This window comes from Dipodomys merriami, unplaced genomic scaffold, assembly GCF_024711535.1.
Source record: "Dipodomys merriami isolate MVZ:Mamm:240054 unplaced genomic scaffold, mDipMer1.0.p SCAF_151, whole genome shotgun sequence".
NCBI lineage: Eukaryota > Metazoa > Chordata > Mammalia > Rodentia > Heteromyidae > Dipodomys > Dipodomys merriami.
Window position 1 is genome coordinate 2,808,256 of NW_027202838.1, and position 26,339 is coordinate 2,834,594.

Here is a 26,339-nt window from a genome sequence, read left to right on the forward strand (position 1 = left end):
CCTCAGTGGTACAATTTCTCATTTGTGGGACAATGATCATTTATGTGTAGGCCTAAAGTAAGGTATAGCAAAAAAGAATAAATGCCTTAGTGTGTGGGAATTAAAACATACATTTAAATGATCACAGTAACAAATATAATTTAGAAAGACCTATTTTTATCTGGGTAGAGAACAGGAACAATAATGTTCAAGATGAGTTCTGATTAGCAAGCCTAAAGATTCTAAACAGACAAAGACATAGAACCATTCAAAATAGTAAACCTAGTTACACTTTACCACTGAACTACTTTACCAGTCCGGATGTGGCATTCTTGAGTGCTAGGATTTCCTGTACTAAAAGAGAACTACTGAAGAATTATAAGCAAGAAAACGATTGGAACAGATTTGCTCTTTCACAAAATTACTCTGGAAACATACAAGATGCAACAGAAGAAAATCACATAGATGAGGCAAAGGAAATATTAATTAAGGCTTAAGCAAAGGTCATAATTATAAGGGAGCTTCTAAGACTAGACAGTAACATACACAGAAAACTGTCAGGTGACAATAAGTAGGAGGGAGGAAGAAGGGTAGGGCAGAGCTGGAGTAAGTGAAGGAGACTGAAATTATATATATATATTCCAATATAGACTTTGGAGCTGGGTGTGGCACCAGAGGCTTATGCCTATAATCCTAGCTACTCAGGAGGCTGAGATCTGAGGATCACAGTTCAAAGCCAGACCAGGCAGGAAAGCCCGTGAGACTCTTATCCCCAATAAACTACTCAGAAAAAGCCAGAAGTGGGCACTGTGGCTCAAGTGGTAGAGCACTAGCCATAAGCAAAAGTAGTACAGGGACAGAGTCCAGACCCAAAGTGCAAGCCCCAAGACCAGCCAAAAAAGAAAAAACAAAAAACAAGAGTTGAGTCGGCTCTGTAGAATCTTAATTAAAAAACAAAAAAAGTAGGCATGACAATACCTATCGTGTTGGACATACACATATCAAGAGCTCACAGCGTGATGTCTAAAGCATATGAAATTGCAGGGAAATATGAAGCAGTCCTTATTATTTTTTTGAAAGCTGAAAGTTGGGAGGGGAATGCACAATTATTAGCATGTCTTAGAGTTCTTAAGTCTAAGACATGTTTGTTCTTATTTTTTTTGGCAATACTGGAGAGTGAACTCAGGGCCTCTCCACCCATTGGGACATGTTCCCAGACCTGCTTTTGCAGTTTCATTTTTCAGATAGGGTCTCACACTTGGCTGGGGTTGGGATGGCCTTGATTCAAATCTTCCTACTTTCCCTTCCTGAGTAGCTGAGATTATAGGTATGCAAAACCATGGCTTGGTTTTCTTTCTGTTTTTCAGAGACAAGTTTTCACTATTTTTTTTTTTTTTTGCTTGGGCTAACAAGCACATTTTAATGTTTTTGAAACCACAGAGAAGCTTTATAACAATATTTGTAGATCATGTTTATTAAAAGTGTAGGCAGTCAGGTACCAGAGGCACACATCTGTAGTCCTAGCTACTTGGGAGGCTAAAGACTAGAGGATCAAGGCCAGCTGAAGCATCAACGGCCATGAGAATCCATCTCAACAGAAGGTTAAGTGTGGGAATGCATACCTATCATCTCAGCTGTGGTAGAAAGTATAGAACAGTCCAGTCCAGTGCTGGGACAAAAGTGAGATCCCTATCTCAAAAAAAAAAACAAAAAACAACCAGTGCAAAAGAGGGGTCGCAGGTATGGCTCAGTGATAGAGTTCCTTAAGTAGGCCCTGAGTTCAAATTCCATACCTTCCCTTAAAATAGTAAAAGCAGACAGACTTGCTGACAAAAGCAGCAATCAGTATAAAAGTGCTTGTCAGATTTGAGCACAAATAAGGAACTCAGTGACTTGAAGAGGGAGTACAGTACAAGATAAAGGAAGAGGGAGTACACTAAGTCATGAAGCTGACTCTGACTTTTAGTCTGAAGACGAGTCTGTTAAGGAAGGGAGAGCAATCAGCAAGCTGTGCCAAACACTGCTCACAAGTAAAGGAAGTTAAGGGCCAACAAGAGCCAACAAGAGAGATTTAGCTGTGCCCAAATCTTCCCAATAACCAGTGATTATAGGAGCATCTAAAATAAAGTAGAAAGCAGAGCAGTAATGCCGCTTCTACCCAGTAAAGTCACATCGATCAAACGACCCAACCAGACCAGGAAAGCAAGCTCTTAACTAAAAAAAAAAAAAACAAAAAAAAACAGAAAGTCAACTCTCTTAGAGAAACACAGCAAACAGAAAATAGCACCCATAAGATGAAAAGTAATCAACAAATGAAAAAAAGCATCATTTAAGATGATAATAAATAATACATGGTTACATTTATAAATTTAAAGGTGATTTTTCCACTAGCTATAAATGAAGAACTAGTGAACCAGAAGTTCAAATGGAAACAAATGTTTAGGGATATTATTGGCAGATCCAGACTTCAAAGATGTAGAGAGATTAAAGGAGGAGGTACAATTTTCAAAAATCACTGAACTTCTCACAACTGAAGATAAATGAGAACCTTCAGCTTGAGAGAGTCCTCCAAACAGCAAAAAGGAGAAACAGAACATTACACAATCATTAGCAAAACTTCATGACATCAAGGATAAAAAAAACCAAGATACAACTAATCACTAATAAGAAGAAAAACACAATACTTAAGGAACAAGAGCTACAATAAGCATAATCAGCAACACTGGATGCCAGAAGACAAAGACTTTTTCAAAGGGTAAAGGAAAAAAGCCCCTGGACTTCCACTTCCTATCAAACTAAACAAATACTTTAAGGATGAATTAACAAGGCACTTTGGGACCTAAAAGGACTTAATAGCCATCTCCTCATAGAACTTTGCTGACAGAACAACTTACTTTAGCAAGAAAATGAACTCAGAAGTAGTGAAATACAAGTAATAGGATGGAAAAATACATGAATCATAAAAGAAAACAGAAACAGTAAAATGTATTAGAAATCCAAAAGTAGCAAGTATGAAAAATTAGTAACAAGTTTAATGTGTTTAAGCAAAGAGTTAAGATTCAAAGTAACATGAAAGATAGAGGAGACAGGAAAGAGACATTTATTCTCATAAATACTTAATATACACAGCAAAGTACTGATGATAAAATGCTCATGTATTTGCTGACATTTAATGAAATCTTAGAATATGGTTTTTTAAATTTTCAAGGACTCCTGTACTTGTTAAACCTTAAATCAAGAAGTTGGAGATCAGCACTTACAAAGGCTATTTTTGTTGATAATACAACCCCTGTATCTCATTCTTAATGTTCATTCAAGTTTTACCTATTTCTCTTTCACTCAGTTTTAAATCATAGTAATGCCACTCACAAGCATCATCTTGGCCCCACAGGTGGCATTTGCATTAAAGGAGCCACTCTCTATAGACATACAAATAAGTACACCCAGGTTCCCTTTCATCTCTGTTACAATCAGCTGTTTGCCAGCTATACAGCACATTTTAAATGTACTTTCATGAAATGTCTTTAGGAAAAATATGTAATGAGCTAAGCCAAATAAGACAGTACACCATGATGCTGTCATAGTATTTCTCCCTTAGTCACCATCACAGGGAAACCTTTAAACAAAGACACGGATCCACACCTTGCAAAGAAGTATCTGTGTGCCTGTCTTCATTCAAGAGATACAGAAAGAGATCTATGATCATTCTTACAATTTTAAGTATTCTCTGAAACATTTAGTTAAAAAAATAAAAACAAAAACCCTTCATTTCATGCTTCTTTTTATATTTTGAAATTAATGTAAGACAGGAAAGAAAACTCAAATGGCATCATATTACAGACGTTACTAGTAGCTACTATGAACAATACAAATATTGAATTACAGTGTATGTTTTTCAACATTCTACCATTTTGCTATTTTGAGTTCATATATCTAAAATGACAAGTGGTTGATCTATTGCTACTTTAAAAAATACTTCAGAATATTATTTTTGCATAATTATTTTGTTTAGCATTTTCTTCCTATTTCATTAAGTATCATCAGTCTTCATTAAATACAATTCAATCCTCATTTATTTGGTAGCACCATAATAGTAAAACAATGTTGTATATGCTAATATTTACCAGTATGACCACAGGTTAGTACAGAAATGGCCATAACCAGATGACAATTCAGTCTGAGGAGAGTACACCTCATATGAACTATAGTTTAAGTTTGTAGATTAAAGGATAAATTTTAAAATGACTATAAAGGCTATTGTCAAAATGACTGTTTTGAATTCAAAACAAAATGTCAATGAGACAGCTTTTCAGACTGCTTTGTAGTTCTAATTTTTAAAGTTTACAAAACAGAATAGCATAATAAAGTTCATTTATAATTTAAAATACAATTTAAATTTAACAACTGAATTATCAATCTCTAAGAAAATAAGAAATAGTAATTACTTACTTTAGAGGCCCACGGCTGAAGACAATTGGCATAACAGCGAACAAGAAAAGCCATTTCCTAGGCTGGAAAGGGTAGTTTCTTTTTCAAATCAAAGCCACACTGATGAGTATGTTGACAAAATTGTATTAAGTTTCCTTCTACAAATCATACACCATTGTTGTGTTATATAAAGGCAGCTTTCTCTAAACCCTTTTACAATTTGAAATCAGGAGCTTTCAGAAGGTTAGAGTATTGTTCTAAATAACTGAAACAATTCTCATTAAAATGTTCACTTTCTAAGCAAAGAAAGACGCTTAGATTTCTCACTAAGAACACACAGACGTGTATACACGTCCTTCCTCAGGCACCTGGCATAGACATGCACAGTTGTAGCAAGACAGTTAGTGCTGTATCAGTCAAAGACAGTAAGGCATGCACCAAATCTGTTCTCAGATTCTTGTCTGTAATACAGCTTTGTTTTATCTTCAGGTTATTTCATTCTGTAGAGCAAGCACTGCAGTGATTCTTCTGCACCAGAGGCAAACCAGAAAGAATACTATACCTGAAGATTAAAGTTTCTTCTTTATACAATTTTAACCACTGGCTTTAAAAAAAAAAAAAAGCCAACCATTGAGCAAATTGGCAGTTAAAAATATACGCTCTAACAGGTCTGTGCTGTCAAATATCCAAGCATCTCCAAAAGTCAAATTATTTTCTTTTCACATGCAGTCTTTACAGCTCTGCAATACCGCTTCTGTTCTGATGCATCAGTAAGCCAGCACTCTTGATCTGGCTGTCCTAATTAAAAATGTATATATGATACAGCACAAAACATCCCATCTTTTGCTAAAGCAAGATTATATGTTAATGTCTTAATTCCTACTGTCCTTGCCTGCTTCACAGCAGCTCCCTAAGGAAAAGCTCCTCTATTGATTCTATGCTCTGCAGTAAGATGAAATATCTAATAAGAAGGAAGGAGAGTGGGAGGAGAATAGAGCTAAAAGGATGACATCACCTGTACAGAAAGCCTTCGGAAACTGCATTAGATCAATTGGCTACTGTATCTGCAGCTGTAGCCCAAAGAGCAATTTACTGAAAACACACAGGCATGCACATGCGCGTGTACGCACGCGCGCACACACGAACACACAAAACACACCCTACTCTATGAGACACATTGCAAGTAAGAAAAAAATTGGCTGAAGAACTCTATTTCACAGTTTTAAAAAGAATCCACTTTTATTTAATCCTGTATGTTCAATGTTTCCTAACGTTCAAATTTAACACAGCATTGTTCTCCCAAGAGAAAATACATAGCTCTAGTGAGACACTACTGCAATCCAAAATACCGAAGGCAGTCTAGCTCTCACGTATGTACAGCATTACTAATTCAGGGGTTTCTGCACACAAATCTATTTACCAAGTAATGAACAGTTCATGTCATCTCTAAATTAATGCCAAAAACATTTAAAAGTACTGATGTATATGTAAATAGTTAATTTAAATAATAATTTCATTTTTCAAGGGAAAGCTGAAGAAGCCACAGGCACAACAGTTGTGGCGTGCCATCAATTCCTTTGAGGAAGAATAATTTACACAATATGGTACTTTCCTGTAGCTCAATTCCTAGACAGAGACAAGCCAGAAAAACCTCAAAGGGTATCGGAGTAGAAAATGATTAAACCTGCTACCACCAACATGAGCTTGGACGCAAAGAAAACTGACAAATTTTTCCTTAAAAATTACGGAAAAATAAATTGGCCACAGCCTTTCCCCTGTGAATAATCACAGTACTTCTAGTATCCACCCTTATTATGTTTCTGCTACAAGATGCAGCTACTCCCACCTACACACTTACACTTATAACAGTGCCTCCCAATGGTTGAACAGTTTCCAATGGTAAAATAGTCACACACACCCACACAACAAAATTATGAGACTAATAATCAGTGAAAAAAAATCAAATACCTATTTTTCCTATTCATCTAATACTTTTGTTTTTGGGGGGGAAAGCTTCAACATAAAAATTATCAGATTATTTAACCTAAGAGACAGGCGTTATAACAAAGGACTCCACTTACAGGAGGGAAATATCCCATCATTAGGCATACATACAGAAAAGTGAGTTCATCAATACCCTTGGGCAAAGTCCGAGCTACTTTGTGAACAATACTGTAATGTCGATCTGAATTACGCTGGTACTTATAAAACTAGACTTGAATGAAGTAAAACTATATTCTAAAGAATGATGAGTCACACTTTCAAAATATCTGACTATAAATTTAGGCTTTCAGGGGCTGGGAAGGTGGCTCAGTGGTAGAGCGCTTGCCTTGCATGCCTGAGGCCCTGGGTTCGATTCCTCAGCACCACATAAGCAAAAAGAAAAAAGCTGGAAGTGGCACTGTGACTCCAGCGCTAGCCTTGAGCTGAAGAGCTGAGGGACAGTGCCCAGGCCCAGAGTTCAGGCCCCACAACCGGACCCAAAATCAAAAACAAAAAACCCAACAGTGTGCTCTGAGGAAGAATCAATCCCAGCCAGAAAAATAAAGCATATATTCTAGTTTGGGGTTTAAGTGTAACCCCCGCTTTCACTATATTTGATGTCAGTATAACATGTGGAGGAGATGGGGACAAACAAGTCGTTTAAGGATTCAGGTGGACCTGTTGCAACAATGAGAAGTACAAAATGTCATGTCAAAACCAGCTTTACAATGTCGGTGTGGGGGGGGGGAGGGGGGTATAATTGGGTGGGGGGAGGGGGGTATAATTGGGTGGGGGGAGGGGGGAGGCAGGGAAGGGAGGTAAAGGGTAAACAAAGGAGGAGGCTGCAATGCTTGGTAAGAAATGTATGCATTATCCTGCCCATGTAATTGTAGCCCCTCTGTACAGTATGTTCTCAAATAAAATAAAATAAAATTTAAAAAAAAATAAAGATTTGAAGAGGAAAAAAAAATTTAGGCTTTCAAAAACATAAGGTTTACGTTTCTTTGCAAAGAAACTTCAAAAGACAAAATTTACATATACACAGAAATCTTCATCTGACTATTGATACAAATAGTGTGAATAGATTTCTAAACGTAAAACATGCATTTAGTACACGGATGAAGACAGGTTTTTTTGTGCTAAATATAAATCTCCAAAAGACAAGCATTTTGTACATGAAAATTGGCAATAAGAATTAAGAATATTACAGTTCCAATGCCAGACAAAGTTATATTCATTTATAGTATTAGGAGGATGAAGTACAGACAAATTAAAAGGCAAAATTTGAATGGGTACCTTTTCCCTTTCTATATATAAACCATACTGATACCACACAAAGAGGAACCTCAAGTTGAGCAAGGGAGACAGTCGTCGCTTAGCTGCTTAAAAAAAAAAATTGCATTTCACTTACTGGATGAGTGAAATGCAATCCGCTATTGCCATATGTTAGACCCCCAGTACTCTACACCAGTTCAGTAAAAGAACCAGTCTCTTCCTTCAGTTTGGCTTGTAAACTAACATGACATCATCCCTTTCCTTGTTCTGCCAATCATCTCATAGTGTTTGCAATTCTAGAAAATGGTATGGGGAATCTATCATGCAAAATCTCCCTATGCAACAATACCATCAAAAGTAACAAGCAGGCCAAATCTTATATTCAGCCTATGAATTCATCAGCATTCTGAAGAGATTACACATACTATACTGCTTCTTCACAGAAATGGTGACTTAACTTTTCAAATACTGAAGAAATAAATACTACTGATGAAAATGGTAATTTATCAAATTATTAAAAATATTTGACTAAGTATATAAACTATTTCACTTGCATCCACAATCAGAATTTTATCATTTCATCTCATTATGCTACCAATTCAAACAAACAAATGCAGCAAAAAATGATGTGCTCTATACACCACCTAGAATCACCACAGGATGCCAGTTTAGGATACGTTTTCCCTACGTATGACATTTCATACTATCTTGATGAAATCCTTGGCTTTAAAAGAGTCTTTGGACTAGAGCAACATAAAGCAGTATGTGGATTTTGCCAAGTTTCAAACCACTACAAAATACTGTTCTAAAGATGTAAATGTTAGCAAAATTTATGTTAACTGTATAAATTATTTTCAAACAATACAGACTGGAATATTTGAAATGATACCATACAGCAAAACAAAGGTACAGTCCTGACAATTACTAAACTGAATATAAATCAATCTTTTATTTCAAATACTAATAACACTAAAAAGAAAAGCTTACCACAGATAAAGGAATAATTACCTTAAGATATATCTACTATGCCAAATAAAAAAAATCCCAACAATAACAAAGCCAGCTTTACACTAATGTCAGACATAATCACACAATTTATTCCATATACACAGTGAAGCATTATAATTACAATTTAGACAAGCCAAACTGAAAAGAAGGAAAAGAACAAAATAAAAACTCATTTCTGTTTATTAGTTAGACTTGGTCTTTGAAATATAAACTGCCGAATACATAATAAAATGTGTAATACTTTTGAAAAATAAATGAAATAAAGTAAATTGCAATGGCCAGAGGTAACACACAAACCCTTGTAAAGGAAAACAGCAAGCCTTTCTAACCTCTTTCCCCCATGCTTAATGTGAACATCTGAAGTGACTCCCGTTATCAGACATGGTTAACTCTAATCACAGGTGCCCCTGAGGAATTCGTGTTTAAAGTGCCTATCTTATCCATCCTCAGTCTTTCTGAAGGAAGGAAAACCAGGGTACCAACCCTCCACACCCTTTTTTTGTAAGAAACACTGGGCTTCAGCATACTCTCATGTATGTCCACTAACCAATCACCCATATGCTGTCAGAAAAAAACTGTCAAAGCCACCAGCCAGACATATGCACTATGAAATATGATCCATCCTTAGGGAGTTATCCAGGAAGAAAAAGCAAAGAGGGAGAGAGAAGCTGTTATCAACGAGGGTGATGTAAGCTTCTATAATTAGAACCAGTGAATCTGAAGGAACAATAAAAAGCACCACCATGCTTACACTTTCCCCTACTCTGGATGGTTCTATCCAGGCTCTTTATACACACAGACAGGGATATACTTTGCATACTTAGGAGCCAGCCAAGTATATTACATACCTTATTGTTTTAAAAAAAAATCTACTAATTTTCTTCAACAACAATTTAAAAGGTCATATCTAATCATGACAATAAAATAAAATCTCACTTTAAAATTAAGCTATCAATAATATTATCATTTCTATAAATTCCTGGGACTACAGCAGAGATTACCTTTTCATTATTTCTCTTTTCTGGCAATCCAAGGGCTTTGCACTTTTCAGGCAGGCACTTTTACCACTTTAGGCATATCCCTGTCCTTGCTATCTTTGATTTTTGAATAGGGTTCGTCTATCCCCTCCCCACCCCCACTCCATTGGCCTAGATCACAATCCTCCTATTTACAGTTTCCTTATAGCTGGGATGATAGGCCTGTGCCAATCACAGGGCTATTTTTTGTTAGTTCAGATGGAGTCTTTTTAACTCTTTGTGGTGTTGGCCTTAAACTTCAATCCTACAGATCTGTCTTCTGTAGAGCTTCGATTACAAGTGTGAGCCATCATGTCTAGCTTTCTCTTCTTTAATTTTAAATACATTTTCTAGTACTTTCAGAGCCAAATACAAAATAGTTCAGTTAATTAAACAGAGTAAGTCAAACTAAAGGGCAGTAAACCATCAGCACTCAGATTATACTATACATTAGTAACTGAGCCCATTTGAACAACCATGCAAAGTGCTCTTTTAGCAATACTTTCTTTAGCAATTACTACATGGGAGGTAGAGAAGGAGAGGATTACAGCTTAAGGCCCGCTTGCTAAGCAAAGTTTGTAAGACTCCTTTTGCAGTAGCACACCCCTGCCATCCCACACTTCAACCCATAGCAGGGCTCTCACTGATGTGCAATTGTCACCGCAGGCTACAGGGATGGCTGATATTAGAAGAATCGTATAAAAAGTTTAAGACTCCAATTCCAAGGAGGGAAATTGGGTGTGCTATGTGTCTACGATTCCAGCAATTATGGGAAGCCTAAAGTAGGCAGAATGTGGCTCAGTTCCACTTCCAGGTGGGAACCAAGACCCTATCCTAAAAATAACCACAGAAAAGAAGGGTAGCAGTATCGCTCAGTGGGTTTTGTGCCCCACAGGTTCTAAGAAAATACAATTCTTAAGCCAGTGGCTCACACCTATAATCCTAGCTACTCAAGAGGCTGAGATCTGAAAATTGTGGTTTACACGTGTAATCCTAGCTATTCAAGAGGCTGAGATCTGAAAATTGTGGTTCAAAGCCAGCCTGGGCAGGAAAAGTCCATGAGACTCATCTCCAATTAACCACCAAAAAGCTGGAACTAGAACCATGACTCAAGTGAGCAAACAGGCCCTGAATTCAAACCCCAGGACACAAAAATTAAAAAAAAAAAAAAAAAAAAAAAAGTATAATTGAAAACTGAATACTGTATTTTCTAAATTGGCAGAAACAAATTAATTTTATAAAGCCAAAACAAAACCAATACATAAAAACAAATTCTGCAAATTTAAGAAATAGCAAATGAAAGTACCATGGTCAAAAACCCTTTTCTGACCCAGAATCATCACTGGTATTCAGTTTTATCTGAAGTGAAACAACTTAATTCTACTCTTCCCATCATTTGTCAGACCCTTGACAATACTCAATAGTAAAGACAACTACTGAACACTACCAAACAAACCTATGTATGCAAAAATGTCATTTTACTTAGAGTTGTAACACCAAATAAAATCTCAAGCAGAGTGCCAGCCATTTGTATCCAAAGACAATCTTCATTCACAGTTGATTAGAACACAATGATTCATGAGCACAGACATAGATATATAGAGAAAAGATGAAGAACAAAATTCAACTCTCTCAAAGAGAACCAAATAGTAACACTTTTTTTTTGCTGGTCATGGCACTTGAAGTCAGTGCCTGGGCAATGACCCTGGGCTCTTTTGTTCGAGGCTAGCATGCTACTACTTTAAGCTACCGCGCCACTTCCAGTTTTCCTTTGGTTAATTGGACTTTCTTGTCTGGGATGGCTTTGAACCCTGATTCTCAGATCTCAGCCTCCTACATAGCTAGGATTACAGGCATGAACCACCAGTGCCTGACTAAACAGTATATAATTTAGCAATTCTACTTGTAATTTTTTTCTAAAGCAATTAAGATATAGAAGCATGTATAGAAGAAACAACTTTAATGACCAACTATAGGGAACTGAATATAATAATGGTATTTACAGGGGAGCATTATGCACACATATGCTGTGGACTAGTCATAGTGGCGTATGCTTGTGCTACGTGTGCGTGCGTGCGTGTGTGTGTGAGTGTGTGTGTAAAGGAGGATGGCCACATGAGCCCAGCTCAGTAGTTTGAGCCCAGCCTGGGCAACATAGGCCCTGTCTAATAAAACAAAACACAAACAAAAAGGATGATTTTGTTAAACAAAATATTTTAAAAATATTCAATTACATATTTACATTAAAAAAATAAGATGGACATCTAGACACAGGTGGCCTATAGGACTCCAAACAGATATGACCAGAAAAGATCTTTGCAGTGGCCTATTATAGTCAAGCTATTAGAAGTAAACAAGAAATAGTGCCAAGTCACTGTTCAAGATTATCACTTCAAGAGCTCCAGTAGCGCAATCGGTTAGTACACGGTACTTATGAGATTATCACTTCATGGGGGCTGGGAAGGTGGCTCAGTGGTAGAGTGCTTGCCTTGCATGTATAAGGCCCTGGGTTTGATTCTTCAGCACCACATAAGCAGAAAAGGCTGGAAGTGGTGCTGTGGCTCAAGTGGTATAGTGCTAACCTTGAGAGGAAGAGCTGAGGGACAGTGCCCAGGCCCAGAGTTCAAGCCCCAATACTGACAAAACAAACAAACAAACAAACCAAAACCAAAGGTTATCACTTCAGACTAACAGCAGGAATCTCTCACAGGCCAGGATATCACTTATTTAATAAAAGAAAATAACTGCTATCCAAGAATGCTCTACCCAGAACACTTATTCTTCAGAAAAGGAGAAAGGATTGTCTAAGACAAAACCTGAGGGAATTCACTATGGGACTAGCCTTACAGGAGACACTTAGGACTTCTAGGGAAAGACATCGCCATAATGAAGACACATTAGGTTATCAAACCAAGTCAGAACTGATACAGGAAGAGAAATACAAAAAGAACCAAACCTTGTCAATATAGCAGACCAACAAACCCAAAGATAAACAACAGAAAAAAAAAATGTGGACAAAGGATAGTCAAAACAATTACAAGGCCTGGGGATGTAGCTTAGCAGGAAAGCTTTTGCCTAACATACAAGGGGTCCTGGATTTGAGACTCTGAGGACCATACCTCACATAAAAACAATTAGAAAAAATTAACAAAATTATGTAAGTCTTTACCAACAATTACCTTAACTATAAATAAATTAAATTATTCAATTAAAAAAATACAGACTGGATGAATGGGTAAGAAAAATAAGACCTAATAATATGCCGCCTACTTCTTCAGTAAAGACAGAAGCAATACTAAAGGATGAAAAACATATTCCATGCAAATAAAAACTGTAAACAAGTTGAAATATTCCCTTTGTATTTTTGTTGGTAGGTTAGCAATCTATCACTTGAGCCACACCTCTACTTCTAGTCTTTTGGTGTTCTAATTGGAGATTAGCATCTCATGAACTTTTCTTCTGGCTTTCTCCTCAGATCTTAGCTTCCTGAGTGGCTAGGATTACAGGCATAAGCCACACACACCCAGACCAAGGAAAATGTTTAGAGACAAATAAATAAAATCAAAGATGAAAAAGGAGACATTACAACTGCCATCACAGAAATACAAAATGGTTGAGTATAGTGACTCATACCTGTAATCCAACCTAGTTGAGAGACAAAAGAAGATTGTGGTTTGAAGCCAAGATGAACAAAAGTTAGCAGATCTTACATGAAAAATAACTAAAGCAAAAAGGGCTCCAGCACACTACAAGTGGGAAGCATAAAGGCTTGAGTTTAAAGTGAGGAAAGAGTAAGAAGGAAATACTAAAGATCATTAGACATTATGCAAAGTCAATAATTTGGAAAATCTATAAAAAGTGGGTAAGTTTTTGGACACAAACAATCTACAGAAAGTAAACCCTGACAACAGAAAAAAAAATCCTAAATAAAATAAGATCAAATAATGAGGCTGAAAACACAAATAGAAACAAAAAAGCAAAACAACAACAAACTCCCAATATAGAAAAGCCCAGGGCCGGGAATGTGGCTTAGTGGTAGAGTGCTTGCCTACCATGCATGAAGTCCTGGGTTCGATTCCTCAGTACCACATACACAGAAAAGGCTGGTAGTGGAACTATAGCTCAAAGTGGTAGAGTGCTCACCTTGAGCAAAAGGAGCTCAGGGACAGTGCCCAGGCCCTAAGTTCAAGCCCCAGGACTGGCAAAAAAGAAAAAGGAAAAAGAAAAGCCCAGGAATAGATGGTTTTAGTGCTGAAATTTATCAAACCTTAAAAAAAAAAAATACATCAATTCTTTCAATCTTAAGTTTATTAGCCTATATTAGGGGAGTTTCACTGTAATCTTCCCACACATATATACAATGCGTCAAACACTTACCTATGGCTCTTTCCCATCCCATTTCTTTCCTTCCCAACAGATTTCACTGTTCTAGTTCATATGAGTAAACCACTTCCACTGTATTCATCCTTTCATCCCATTACTTAGCCCTCCTACTCCCAGTGACACCTACCACCTTCAATGGCTTCTGATCCACTTCCCAGTCTTTCATTTTTCCATTTTTTTATTTAGTGCTAACAATTCTTTTCAAACTTCTATCAGAGAACTGAAAGGGAGAGAGAGCTCTTGAAATCATTTTATGATTAAAACCATTAAAACCAGTAAGGACACGGAAGAAAAACAAAAAGGAAAGTACAGTCAAATACACCTGATAAATATCATGAACACTGTCAATAAATATCCAAAAGCAATTAAAAAGAGAACTCACCATGACCACATTGGATTTGGTTCTAGTGGTGAACAGTTCAACATATACAAGTTAATAAACTTTTAATAAAGCCATGTATGGTAGTGCATGGCTGTAATCCCAGCTTGGGAGGTTGAGGCATAAGAATTATGAATTCAAAGCAAGCCTATGCTACAAAGTCAGTCACTGCCTTAAAAAATAAAAAAAAAAAGCAAATGTATGAATAAACACATCTTACCAACAAAACAAGATAAAAATTATGTTTTTCTCATTTGGTAAAACTCATCATCCCTTCATTATAACTCTGAACAAATTAAGAATGACCCCACTTTAAGGAAGTTGATATATGACAAATACACAGCCAATAACACACTGAATGAGGAAATGCTGAAAGTATTCCTCCTCTAAGTTTTGAAATAAGGCAAAAATGACATTCACTGTCATCCTAATTTAATATAGTTCTGAAATGGTTTTTTTTTGGCCAGCCCTAGTGCTTGAACTCTGGCCTGGGCACTGTCCCTGAGCTCCTTTTGCTCAAGGGTAGCGCTTGCTGGACCACTAGAGCCACAACGCTGCTTCTAGCACTTTTGTTTTGGTGCACTTTTGTTTTGGTGATTAATTGGAGATAAGAGTCTCAAGGACTTTCCTGCCTGGGCTGGCTTCAAACCACAATCCTCTGATCTCAGCCTCTTGAGTAGGTAGGATTACAGGCATGAGCCACCAGTGCCTAGCAGTTCTGAAAGTTTTAATCAAAGCAATTATAGGCAAGAAATAAGCCATACACACAGAAAGTTATTATCCCTGTTTGCAAATGATGACTCTACATTAAAAAAAAATCCTGCTGGGAAGTTGGCTCAGTGGTAGAGTGCTTGCCTTGCATGCCTGAGGCTCTGGGTTCTATTCCTCAGCACCACATAAGCAAAAAGAAAAAAGCCAGAAGTGGCACTGTGGCTCAAGTGGTAGGGCACTAGCCTTGAGCTGAAGAGCTGAGGGACAGCGCTCAGGCCCAGAGTTCAGGCCCCACGACCGGACCAAAAAAAACCCACAAAAATCCTTGATATGCTATCAAAGACTAGAGAACTGATAAATTTAGAAAAGTTACAGGACACACACACACACACCAACATGAAAAACTCAGCACTACAAACGGGTGACGGTGGCTCACGCCTGTAATCCTAGCTACTCAGGAGGTTCAGGTCTGAGGAACACACACACACACACACACACACACACACACACACACACACACACACACACACACACACACACACACACACACACACACACACACACACACACACACACACACACACACACACACACACACACACACACACACACACACACACACACACACACACACACACACACTCTCTCTCTCTCTCTCTCTCTCTCTCTCTCTCTCTCTCTCTCTCTCTCTCTCTCTCTCTCTCTCTCTCTCTCTCTCTCTCTCTCTCTCTCTCTCTCTCTCTCTCTCTCTCTCTCTCTCTCTCTCTCTCTCTCTCTCTCTCTCTCTCTCGAAAAACTCAGCACTACAAACGGGTGACGGTGGCTCACGCCTGTAATCCTAGCTACTCAGGAGGTTCAGGTCTGAGGATTGCGGTTCAAAAGCCAGCCTGGGCAGGAAAGGCTGAGAAACTCTTATTTCCAATTAACCACCAGAAAACCGGAAGTGGCGCTGTGGCTCAAGTGGTAGTGCTCTCCTTGAGCTGAAGAGCTGAGGGACAGCGCCCAGGCCCAAAGTTCAAGCCTCATGAACGACAAAAAACAAACAAAAAAACCCCTCAGCACTATCAGTAATTAATTGTCTTAAAAAGGCCAAAAGTGGAGCTGTGGCTCAAGTGGCAAAGCACTAGCTTCGAGCAAAAACAAGCTCAAGACAGTGCCAGGCCCTGAACTCTTATTTCCAATTAACCACCAGAAAACCGGAAGTGGCGCTGTGGCTCAAGTGGTAGTGCTCTCCTTGAGCTGAAGAGCTGAGGGACAGCGCCCAGGCCCAAAGTTCAAGCCTCATGAACGACAAAAAACAAACAAAAAAACCCCTCAGCACTATCAGTAATTAATTGTCTTAAAAAGGCCAAAAGTGGAGCTGTGGCTCAAGTGGCAAAGCACTAGCTTCGAGCAAAAACAAGCTCAAGACAGTGCCAGGCCCTGAGTTCAAGCTCCAGGACCAGTACATCCACATATGTGCACGCACGCACACACGCACGCACACAAACACACACACAATCATAAAAGCAATCTCACTCATAATAGCTACAAAATAATTAAATGCCGATGAACAAATTTAATCAAGAAAAGAACGTACTTCTGCAATGAAAATTGCAAAGCAGGTGGGTACCAGTGTCTCACAGGTGTAATCATAGATACTCAAGTGGCTGAGATGTTAGGCTTGTAATTCAAAGTCAGCCCCAGCACCAAGTTCATGAGACTCTTATCTCCAAATAAACACCAGAAAGCCAGAAATGAAGATATGGCTCATGTGGTACAGTGCTGCCAGCCTTGAAAAAGGTAAGGGAAAATGCACAGGCCCCAAGGTCAAGCCCCAGTACTGGTGCATGGGCATACCCACACCCACACAATTGCAAGATGAAAATTAAAGCAACTAAAGAAACAAAATCACATATTGGGAAATTAAAATTATTAACATCCATACTATTCAAAGCAATTTACGGATTGATGTAACCTATAAATACCAATGATATTCTTTACAACATTAGAAAAAAAAATCTTAATTTATAGAAATTACGACAAAACCACAGCCATAGAAGCCTATATCAAATGAGCAAAGCGGAGGAATAGTAGTTCCTGGTTTCTAGATATACTACATAGCCAGAGTAACCAAAACAGGATGAAACAAACATAAAAACACACTAGAAGCAGGGTAGCTCACGAATGTAATACTAGCTACTCAGGAGGCTGAGATCTGAGGATTGCAGTTCACAACCAGCCCAGGCAGAAAAGTCCCAGTGAGATTCATCTCCAGTTAACCACTCAAAAACCAGAAGTGGCACTGTGGCTCAAGTGGTAAAAGTGCTAGCCTTGAGCACAAAGAGGCTCAGGGACAGAGCCCAGGCCCTGAATTCAAACCCCACAACAAAAAGAAAGAAAACAGACATAAAAACCAACAGAAGAGAACAAAGATCTCAGAAATAAACCTACACATCTATAGCCAACAGATTCTCAATGCATGTGCAAAAAACATTGTAGGAAGGACAGCCCTTCAATAAATAGTGCCAGAAAAACTGATATCCAATTTCTGAAATGACCTCTATTTCTCATTCTATACAAAAATCAACTCAAAATCGATCAGAGACTTAAAATGCAATCTGAAACTCTGAAAACTAACAGAAGAAATCACAAGGGAAAGATGACATCAATAACCAGCGCTTAGATACAATCCTAAAAGCATAAGCAGCAAAAGCAGATGAGTAGCATTATAAAAAACTAAGTTTCTACACAATAAAGAAACAATCAACAGGGTGAAGGGGAGAAATAAATGGACAACTACTCATCTGACAGGTCTAATAATATCTACAACACATAAGGAACTCAAAAACCAAAAATACAAGCAATTTAAAATGGGTAAATCATCTGAACATTTCTCAGAAAATAAAAATGGCTAACATATGAACATCAAAATCCTCAGAAATAATCTCATTCTTCTTAGGATGGCTACTATCAAGAAGACAACTCTCATATACCATGGGCCAGCATGTAAATCAGTAGAGTCATTATGCAAGATAGTATAGAGATTCATAAAAAATAAAAATAGTTGATACTGTGGCACACTCGCATATATACCACACGGGCAAGAGGACAGGAAGTCTGAGGCCAGCCTGGGTAATGAGCTATACCATTCCTTGGTAAACACCCCCAAAGAAACCAGCATACAGAATAAATACTGAATGGCCATGTTTATTGTGGCATTATTCACAACAGTTAAGATACAGAATTGACCTACGTACTCATCAGTGGATGAATAAAGAAAATAGAGTATTATTTAGTCATAAAGAATAAGTCCTATTCATTGTAGCAAAACAGAGAAACTTAATTATAGTAAGGAAAGTTGAACACAGAAAGACAAGTACCAGGGGGGGAGGGGGGAGGCTGGGAAGGGATGTGAAGGGTAAACAAAGGAGGAGGCTGCAATGCTTGGTAAGAAATGTACGCATTATCCTGCCCATGTAATTGTAACTCCTCTGTACAGTATGTTCACAAATAGAATAAAATTAAATTAAGAAAAAAAAAAAAAAAAAGAAAGACAAGTACCAAATACTTGCTTTAATATGTGGAAACTAAAATAACAGTTGGTCCGAACATAAAATACTAAGAGTTAATAACTCCTGATTACCAAGGGTTGGGAAGTTGAAGGGCACTTAGGGAAGGAGAGACAAAATAAGTTGGATTTGATTAGTGCATACTTTATGCAAGCATCAATACAGAACATAGAATCCTATTTATTAATTATAGATACATATTACTTATGTAATACAACAAAACAAGTTAGTTTAAATAGTGACACGTCAATAATAATGAAAACAGAAATTGAAGCTACTGTGGCTCTGAATGTGGGAAAAATTGTGGGATTAGTATTATTTATTGACAGAAATAGGATGTATCCAATCAATGAAACTAGGCAAATGTGAAAAAAAAACTTTAGAAGTTGCCTTAAATAATTCTTATTCCTGTACAAATAAATTTTATTCTTCTTTAATCCTAACACAGAAGGAATACATTCCTGTTTCTGACAACCAAAAGAACTAAACATGTTCTTGTGACTTTTCCTGAAGTCAATACTCCCACTTATCCTTCATCTTATAATTTTATTTTTTGTTGGTCCTGAGGCTTGAACTCTGGGCTTGGGTGCTGTCCCTCAGCTCTTCAGCTCAAGGCAAGTGCTCTACCACTTGAGCCATAGCGCCACTTCCTATTTTCAGTGGTTTATTGGAGATAAGAGTCTCACAGACTTTCCTGCTCAGGGCTGGCTTTGAACCGCGATCCTCATATCTCAGCCTGTTGAGTAGCTAGGATTACAGGCATGAGCCACTGGTGCCCAGCCTTCATCTTATAATTTAAACACAGACAAACAAAAGAGAAAAAAACTACAGTAACTGCTTATACTTTGGGAATGAATCTCTGACAATTGCTGTTTTTGAGGGAAACTCTTCCCTGGAGATAGAGAGGTAACACAGTAACCGAACACTTGACTAGTATATAGGAAGGCCTGTGTTCGATTTTTCAACACAACATGAACACACGCACACAAACATACACATATTCTTAGATTATGTTCCTTCTTAATTATCTACTTATCAGTCTAAAACAAGAGCCTGTGTACAGCTACAAGGGTAAAGATTTCTAAAAGAAATAGTGTTACAAAAAGCTATTATTTCATCCAGTTTCTGGTAGCCCGTGCTTTTAAAAAATCCTAGCTACTCAGGAGAATGAAATCAGACAAATTTGCAAAGCCAGCCAGGGCAGAAAAGTCCATATGACTGTCTCAAAACAACAACCAAAAACAAACAAAAAACAGCGAAAGCAGGGTTGAGGGTATAGCTCAAGTGTAGAGCACCTATGGAAGAAGAAAGTTGAGGAAGTGTGAGTGTAAGGCTGACCCCAAAGTACTAAAAAGGTATTTTGTTTGTATGTGAAAGCACACATTCAGCACTTACATAATATATGTTAGTGGAGAAATATGCATCTGTTCTACAACTGCAGGGAAGAGCTTCCATGTTTTTATTTGTTTATATTCCTTATAGTATACCAGGAACTCCCCAGGAGTCTATTACCTGAGTTCTCACACTAGTAAGTACTAGGTAAATACTTTTTGTTATATTACTTAAACAAAGGCTGAAAACAAAAACACCTCTTTGATAAGAGGATTTAACTCTAAATAAGCCAGTCACATAGAAGTACTTAGTACATTTACCTACACCAAACGTTTATCTGTGGAGAACAATTATTAATATTGCCAAAAACAAATGTCAAAGACACTATATGTATGAAAATTAAGGAAGAGGCTTGAAATATTTCTAAATGTACTCACAGAAAGGTAGCTATTAATGTCCACATCATCAGTTATGGTTTGACGCTCTCCTTTATAGTTAATTTTCCGAAACCTTCGTCGAGACTGTCTGGCAGGAATTTCTCTTTGTAGAATACTATCTTCATTATCTTTGGAATTCTCTACCTGAAACACATGTTCACATTCCTGATTAAATATCCAGTTGTTCCATGTTAAAGATAGTCTATGAAGTCTTAACAGGCTCATAAGGAAGCTTCATTTACTTCTGCCATGAAACTGAATCAAAACGCACATAGGACAATGTGAGTTAAAAATGATTAGACGATGTTATTATAGAGATCTGGAGACCACAGTTTCCTCTCAGGAAACTGTCTCTTTTGCACACATAAACATATATCCTCTAAGTAGTCTCTTACCAGAAATGAAAGCTGTCAACTACACCTACACATTCAATAATTACAAGTTATAAATTATACTAATTATAAACTTCTTGATTACTTATTTTACTTAGAAAATGATTATGGTTAAGATTTTAGTGAACTGTTTAAAAAGTGGAAACAAAGACACTTTTACTCTACACCCTAATACCCCAAAGATTAGTGACTTTGTAGGCTCACAACAGTGATCGTTTTTCAGCTGCTTTTGGTTTTATGGTTGTTTGGTTTGGGTTGTGTGTGCCTTGCTGGAGATCAAACTCAGAGCCTTGACAATACAGCCCTGAGCTGTATCCCCTGTCCTACAACAATCCTTATAAAAGCTAAATTGACAGGCCTATCTATTTTCAAAGTGTGTGCTGCTGATATACGATTGTACTGCTATACTTTCACAGACTACAGCATTACTTTAAAAATAAAGTATCTGTAGAAGAGTTGCTTCAGGTTTGAGAGCTAAAGAGTCAGAACCACATAGCCAAATGACCATAGGCAGAAACTATGAGCCATATTAAATCCACAGTGACTACTATTAAATCCAAAGGCTGACTATACAACTAGACAACAACAGGAATTACATTTGGATACACTGAAGACTAACAAATATATTTGCTTCTTTTGTTTAGATTTAAGACTGAGTAGCCCAGACAGGCCACAAACTAAAAATCCTCCTGCTTCAGCCCCCCAAGTGTTAGAATTCCACTCTTGAAATACTACACCTGGATTAGCTTCAGATATTTTTAAGAAGGAATTTAAAAATAGCCAGGATTAGCAAACCACACATGCTATTTCTAAAGGAGTAGGGGTACATCTTAAGTAAAAATTTTACTATAAAAGAGAATAAAGCAAGAGTAGAAAAAAGTAAAACAAATACAAAGCCTGTAATGTGATAGAAGTAAATCTAAGCCTATCAGCCACCAAAGAATATAAGAAGAAGAATTTTCCCAAGTTAGAAAATATAGAAGAGCAAACAGACTTTAAGTAATAACACTCACAGAATACTAATGTAATGACAGAAAAGCAGAAAAAATTAAAATTACATATTAAACATCTCATTAAGAAACTGAAGCTGGGCGCCAGTGGCTCACTCCTGTAATCCTAGCTACTCGGGAGGCTGAGATCTGAGGATCTTGGTTCAAAGCCAGCCCGGGCAGGAAAGTTCATCTCCAATAAACCACTAGAACACCAGAAGTGGCACTGTGGCTCAAGCAGTAGAGTGCTCGCCTTGAGCTGAAGAGCCCAGGGACAGCACCCAAGCCCAGAGTTCAAGCCCCCAGCCGACCAAAAAGAAAAAAGAAGAAACAGACTAGAATATAAGTAAAATAAAGACTTAACAAAGCTTAAGTTGAGCTTTCATTGGGAATGCAAGTTTAATGTTAGTAAAGTAAAATCATACTAAGAAATTAAGGAAGAAAAAGCCATAAATCACCATAAGAAATGCAGAATTTTTTTTTTTTGGTAAGTTTCAGTATCCTAATAAAAATACTTAGTAATGTTTTTTATATTTAAGGTAACTCCTTTTAAGGTACTATGAACTTTTGACAAATTCAGTAATTATTTAAATCTCCTTGCTCCCTGACATGAGAAATTTCTGCCTAATACATTTTCTGCACTACACCTGATATAAATTATTCCTAGAGGCTCAATCTTATTAGTGACAGAAGGTATTTAATCACCATAACCTGGGCTCTATATCCACTAAGAATAGTTTTAAATAGTTGGTTGTCACACTGCTCCCAAGCTTTTGAAATGAACAGTCCTAAAAAGTACATTTTTTTCTTATAGTGGAATAACTTGACAAATACTTATTTTCTCAATGTGTCCAGCACTGCTTAATATGCTTTATTAAATTTTATTTTCACAGTGGCATTAGAATTAAAGACTTAACAAACCTGGTAGAAAATAAAGAAACAGAGGTAAGGCAATAAGGATTAATGAATGCTAGAAGGACAAGGATAGGGATAACAGTGAGCACATACTTTGAACACTAGAATAATTTCTGATCTAGACAAATGTGTAAAGAAATGGAATAACATTTATAAACTCAACTGTGTGCATTAGAGTCCTCCTCTCTCCTAGATCTCTTTTTCATCAGGGATCAATTCTAATGGGTTGTTGTCCATTTTTTCTTCTTACTCCTTCCTCTTCTTCCTCCCCCTTTTGCTTTCAGCACCCTCCTTAAATTCCATCTTCACATTTAGTTTTATCTTTCTTCAAAGAATCAGGCTTTACTTCTCTTCAGACATTATTCTTCATCTTCTCTTGTTTTGTTCCCCCAGTCTTTCCAGAGGGGGAAATCACTCTTGTTTGCTCTAGGTGATCTCTTTTCAGCCTTCCAAACTTGGCAGATACTCACTGTCCACTGTTAGAATTGAAGCCATTTTTGCCTCCTTTGTGAAATATCTTCCAATATACACTGGCATTTAGAGGGCACTCTAACCTGAGCAATAGGAGGAGGGAGTTTCCGTACATCCTGCCACAACAATCCCATTTAAAGTTATATAGTACAAGTCAAACTAGGAACCAGACAGATCATTTTACACCTGCTTTCCCCAGTTCACTTTGGCTTTACAGATAGATACGTATCACAAATCTGGCCTGCAATCCTCTCACCGTGTTTTCCTGATATAGAAGCTTGGGCATTTCAATAACATACTGAGTAGAGGCAGAGCCCTTATGAACACAGCAACTCCTAATTTTTACACATTTCCGGAGTTCCTTCACATCACACTTCACACATACATTAGATTCCTAATGAATACAGAGGAGTTCACAGAGTAAGAGTCAAATAGGTAATATATTAATAGCCATCATGTTAAGTTCCTCATGACACCATAAAACCAGTAACTATGCCAGATGCTGGGAATTCATACTTGTAATCTTAGCTACTCAGGAGGCTGAGACTTTGAAAGACTGTGGTTTGAATGCAAGCGAGACAGGGAAGTCTATAAGATGCCATCTCCCAAATCATCAACAAAAAAGGTTGGGCTCATATGGCAGAGCACCAGTCAAGGAAGCAGGCTGAATGAGCAAAAGAAGCCAAGTTCAAACTCTAGTACCACCAGACCAGACCAGACCAGACCAAAACAAAACCGAGCAGCTGGGTATCAAAAACATTTCCCTCAAGCAAGGTGGTACCAGGGTCTATGTGCAGAGCCTACCACTTCTCAGCCACAACATGGCTATAACTGCTCAGTCTTCATTTCTTCACAGCATCTACTTAGTAAATTTACTAATTTTTTTAACTGACTGTAATTCGATTATACCTATTTGGCCCAATGTGTAATAATCCAATCAGGGTAGTAAATACTTCTAAGAAAAAAAGGCATGTCTTGATGTTGACATTCTGTATTAAATTTTAGACCAGAGTTTTAACATCTTTGATTTTGTAACTCTTTTATGCTATTTAAAGATGCTACGTTAGCAAGATGCTGGAATGGGGCCAAGAGGACAGGAGTAAAAGAATGAAGTAGGGAAGTGAATACAGCCAAGAATTCATTGTACATACCACAGAACTGAGAAATATAAGGGAAGAGGTGGGCTGAAGGGGAGGGGAAGATGTTGAAGTGGTAACACAGATCAAGGTGCATTGTACACATAAACTGCTTTGTTAAAAGGTAAAAAATTCAATACATGACCTAAAATTAAGGTAAAAAAGGGAAGAGGTGGGTTGGGACAGTGAATGAGAATGCTGAAAGGGTTAACAGTGATCAAGATGCACGGTGTTCGTAAACTGCTTCGGTGAATGGCAACTTGAAGATAATAAAAATTTTCAAAAGTTAGAAGGTAAACCAAAATAATGATCCTATGAAATCCGAAGAAGCTCTTTAGGTTCAGTTAAGTAATTATGTCACAAGGTCTTTAAAAATATAATTCTAAAGCAAACATGTCAAATTAAATTAGAGTGATCAAGAAAGTGTTCAACAAAAGATATCTCCAGTCACCAGTTGGATTACTCAAATTTGTATATATACATGAAGCTATTTCATAAACACATGGATCAAGCATCATTCAAAATTCTAAATATGTCCTACTATATTTTGTTGTACAATGCAAAGCATTTTAAATAATACTGAATGCCCAGGAAACAGTTCTGGAATTTAAAAATTACTAACCACAATGGTGGTGGTAATGGCTACACACACACATAGTCTTTCCTAAAATATCTGAAGGTATGTTTCTTGACCTTGAACTATATATTAACATGTAATTCCTAAAAGTAAGTGCAGTTATCAAAATCAGGGAATTCAGTGTTATCTAATCTGCAATCCATATTCAAATTTTATCAGTAATACCAGTATCATTTATAATTATCTCAATTATTCAGTATTAAATAAGATCAAGCATTTTATTTACTTGTTACTTTTCTCTTTTCTCACTTCATGTCGAACTATTTCTTAATCTTTCTATGTACATCTTGACATTGGAATATTTAAAGTGTATAGTCCATGCTGGGCGCTGGTGGCTCATGCTTATAATCTTAGTACTCAGGAGGCTAAGATCTGAGGAATCTCGGTTCAAAGCTAGCCTGGGCAGGAAAGTCCATGAGACTCCTATTTCCAATTAATCACCAGAAAACCAGATGTAGCACTGTGGATCAAAGTTGTAGAGTGCTAGCCTTGAGTGAAAAGCTCAGGGACAGTGCCCAGGCCCCGAGTTCAAGCCCCATGACTTGTGTCTAACAAGACATATCATAGATAGGATAGTCTGTCCTCAGTGTCAGTCTGTGAATAGATGGTTAAGTAGATTCCACCAGAAATGGAGTGATTTTTCCCTTCATGAATGACTTCTGAGAACACACTTGGAGACTTAAGTATTTTTTTCCACTAAATATCAGCCTCCAAGGTGTAATAACAGTTTTTAGGAATTTTCAAAGTAATCATTACTGCTTGTTAACTGCTATTCTACTGTCAGGAACTCAGTTATTAATAACATCAGGACTAACAACTGTTTGTACTATACATGAGGGTCGCATCAATTACTATACATTTTTATTTCAATTCCCAATTAGATAACATTATAAATTTACAACAAATATGTATCTCCTCTCTTAAAAAGTGAAAACTTATTGCTGAAACAAAATCTCATCCCAAATAAGATATTAACATCTGGATCACTTCCTACTTGGATCTATTTGTATATCTCTTTATTTTTTTTCCTCTAGCTGTTTCCCTCTAGTGTAGGGAAAAGAATCTGTATGTTTCATTTACTGACTAAATTCAAAGGGAAAGGAACAAACACTTGAAATTATGGCCCCTTTCCAAAGCCTTTAATTTTCTGGTGGGACAGGTAAATTGGTACCTTTTAAATGTAACTATTCCATATTTTACATTTTGCAAAGAATCAAAGTTTGAAGAGAGTATATAAGCTTGGTATATGGTTCTGATGCTTTTTAAAATCGCTAAAAGTTCACAGCAATGGAATCTCCTTGAGAGTTTCATGCCTAC

At 37.3% G+C, this 26,339-nt stretch overlaps 1 protein-coding gene across 9 annotated transcripts in view; it reads right to left on the bottom strand.

Annotated features, from left to right (window-relative positions):
• Window positions 1-26,339, bottom strand: part of LOC138827198 (rap guanine nucleotide exchange factor 6) — a 149,751-nt gene that overhangs the window by 84,231 nt on the left and 39,181 nt on the right. For 7 of the 9 annotated variants that reach the window (XM_070022697.1, XM_070022696.1, XM_070022700.1 and 4 more), the window contains one exon: window positions 20,483-20,626. In XM_070022697.1, the coding sequence (XP_069878798.1) occupies window positions 20,483-20,626 (144 nt within the window). Of the gene's footprint in view, window positions 1-4,428; window positions 4,504-20,482; window positions 20,627-22,941; window positions 23,337-26,339 lie in introns of those variants that run through there. The other 2 variants (XM_070022701.1, XM_070022702.1) reach the window with 2 other exon arrangements.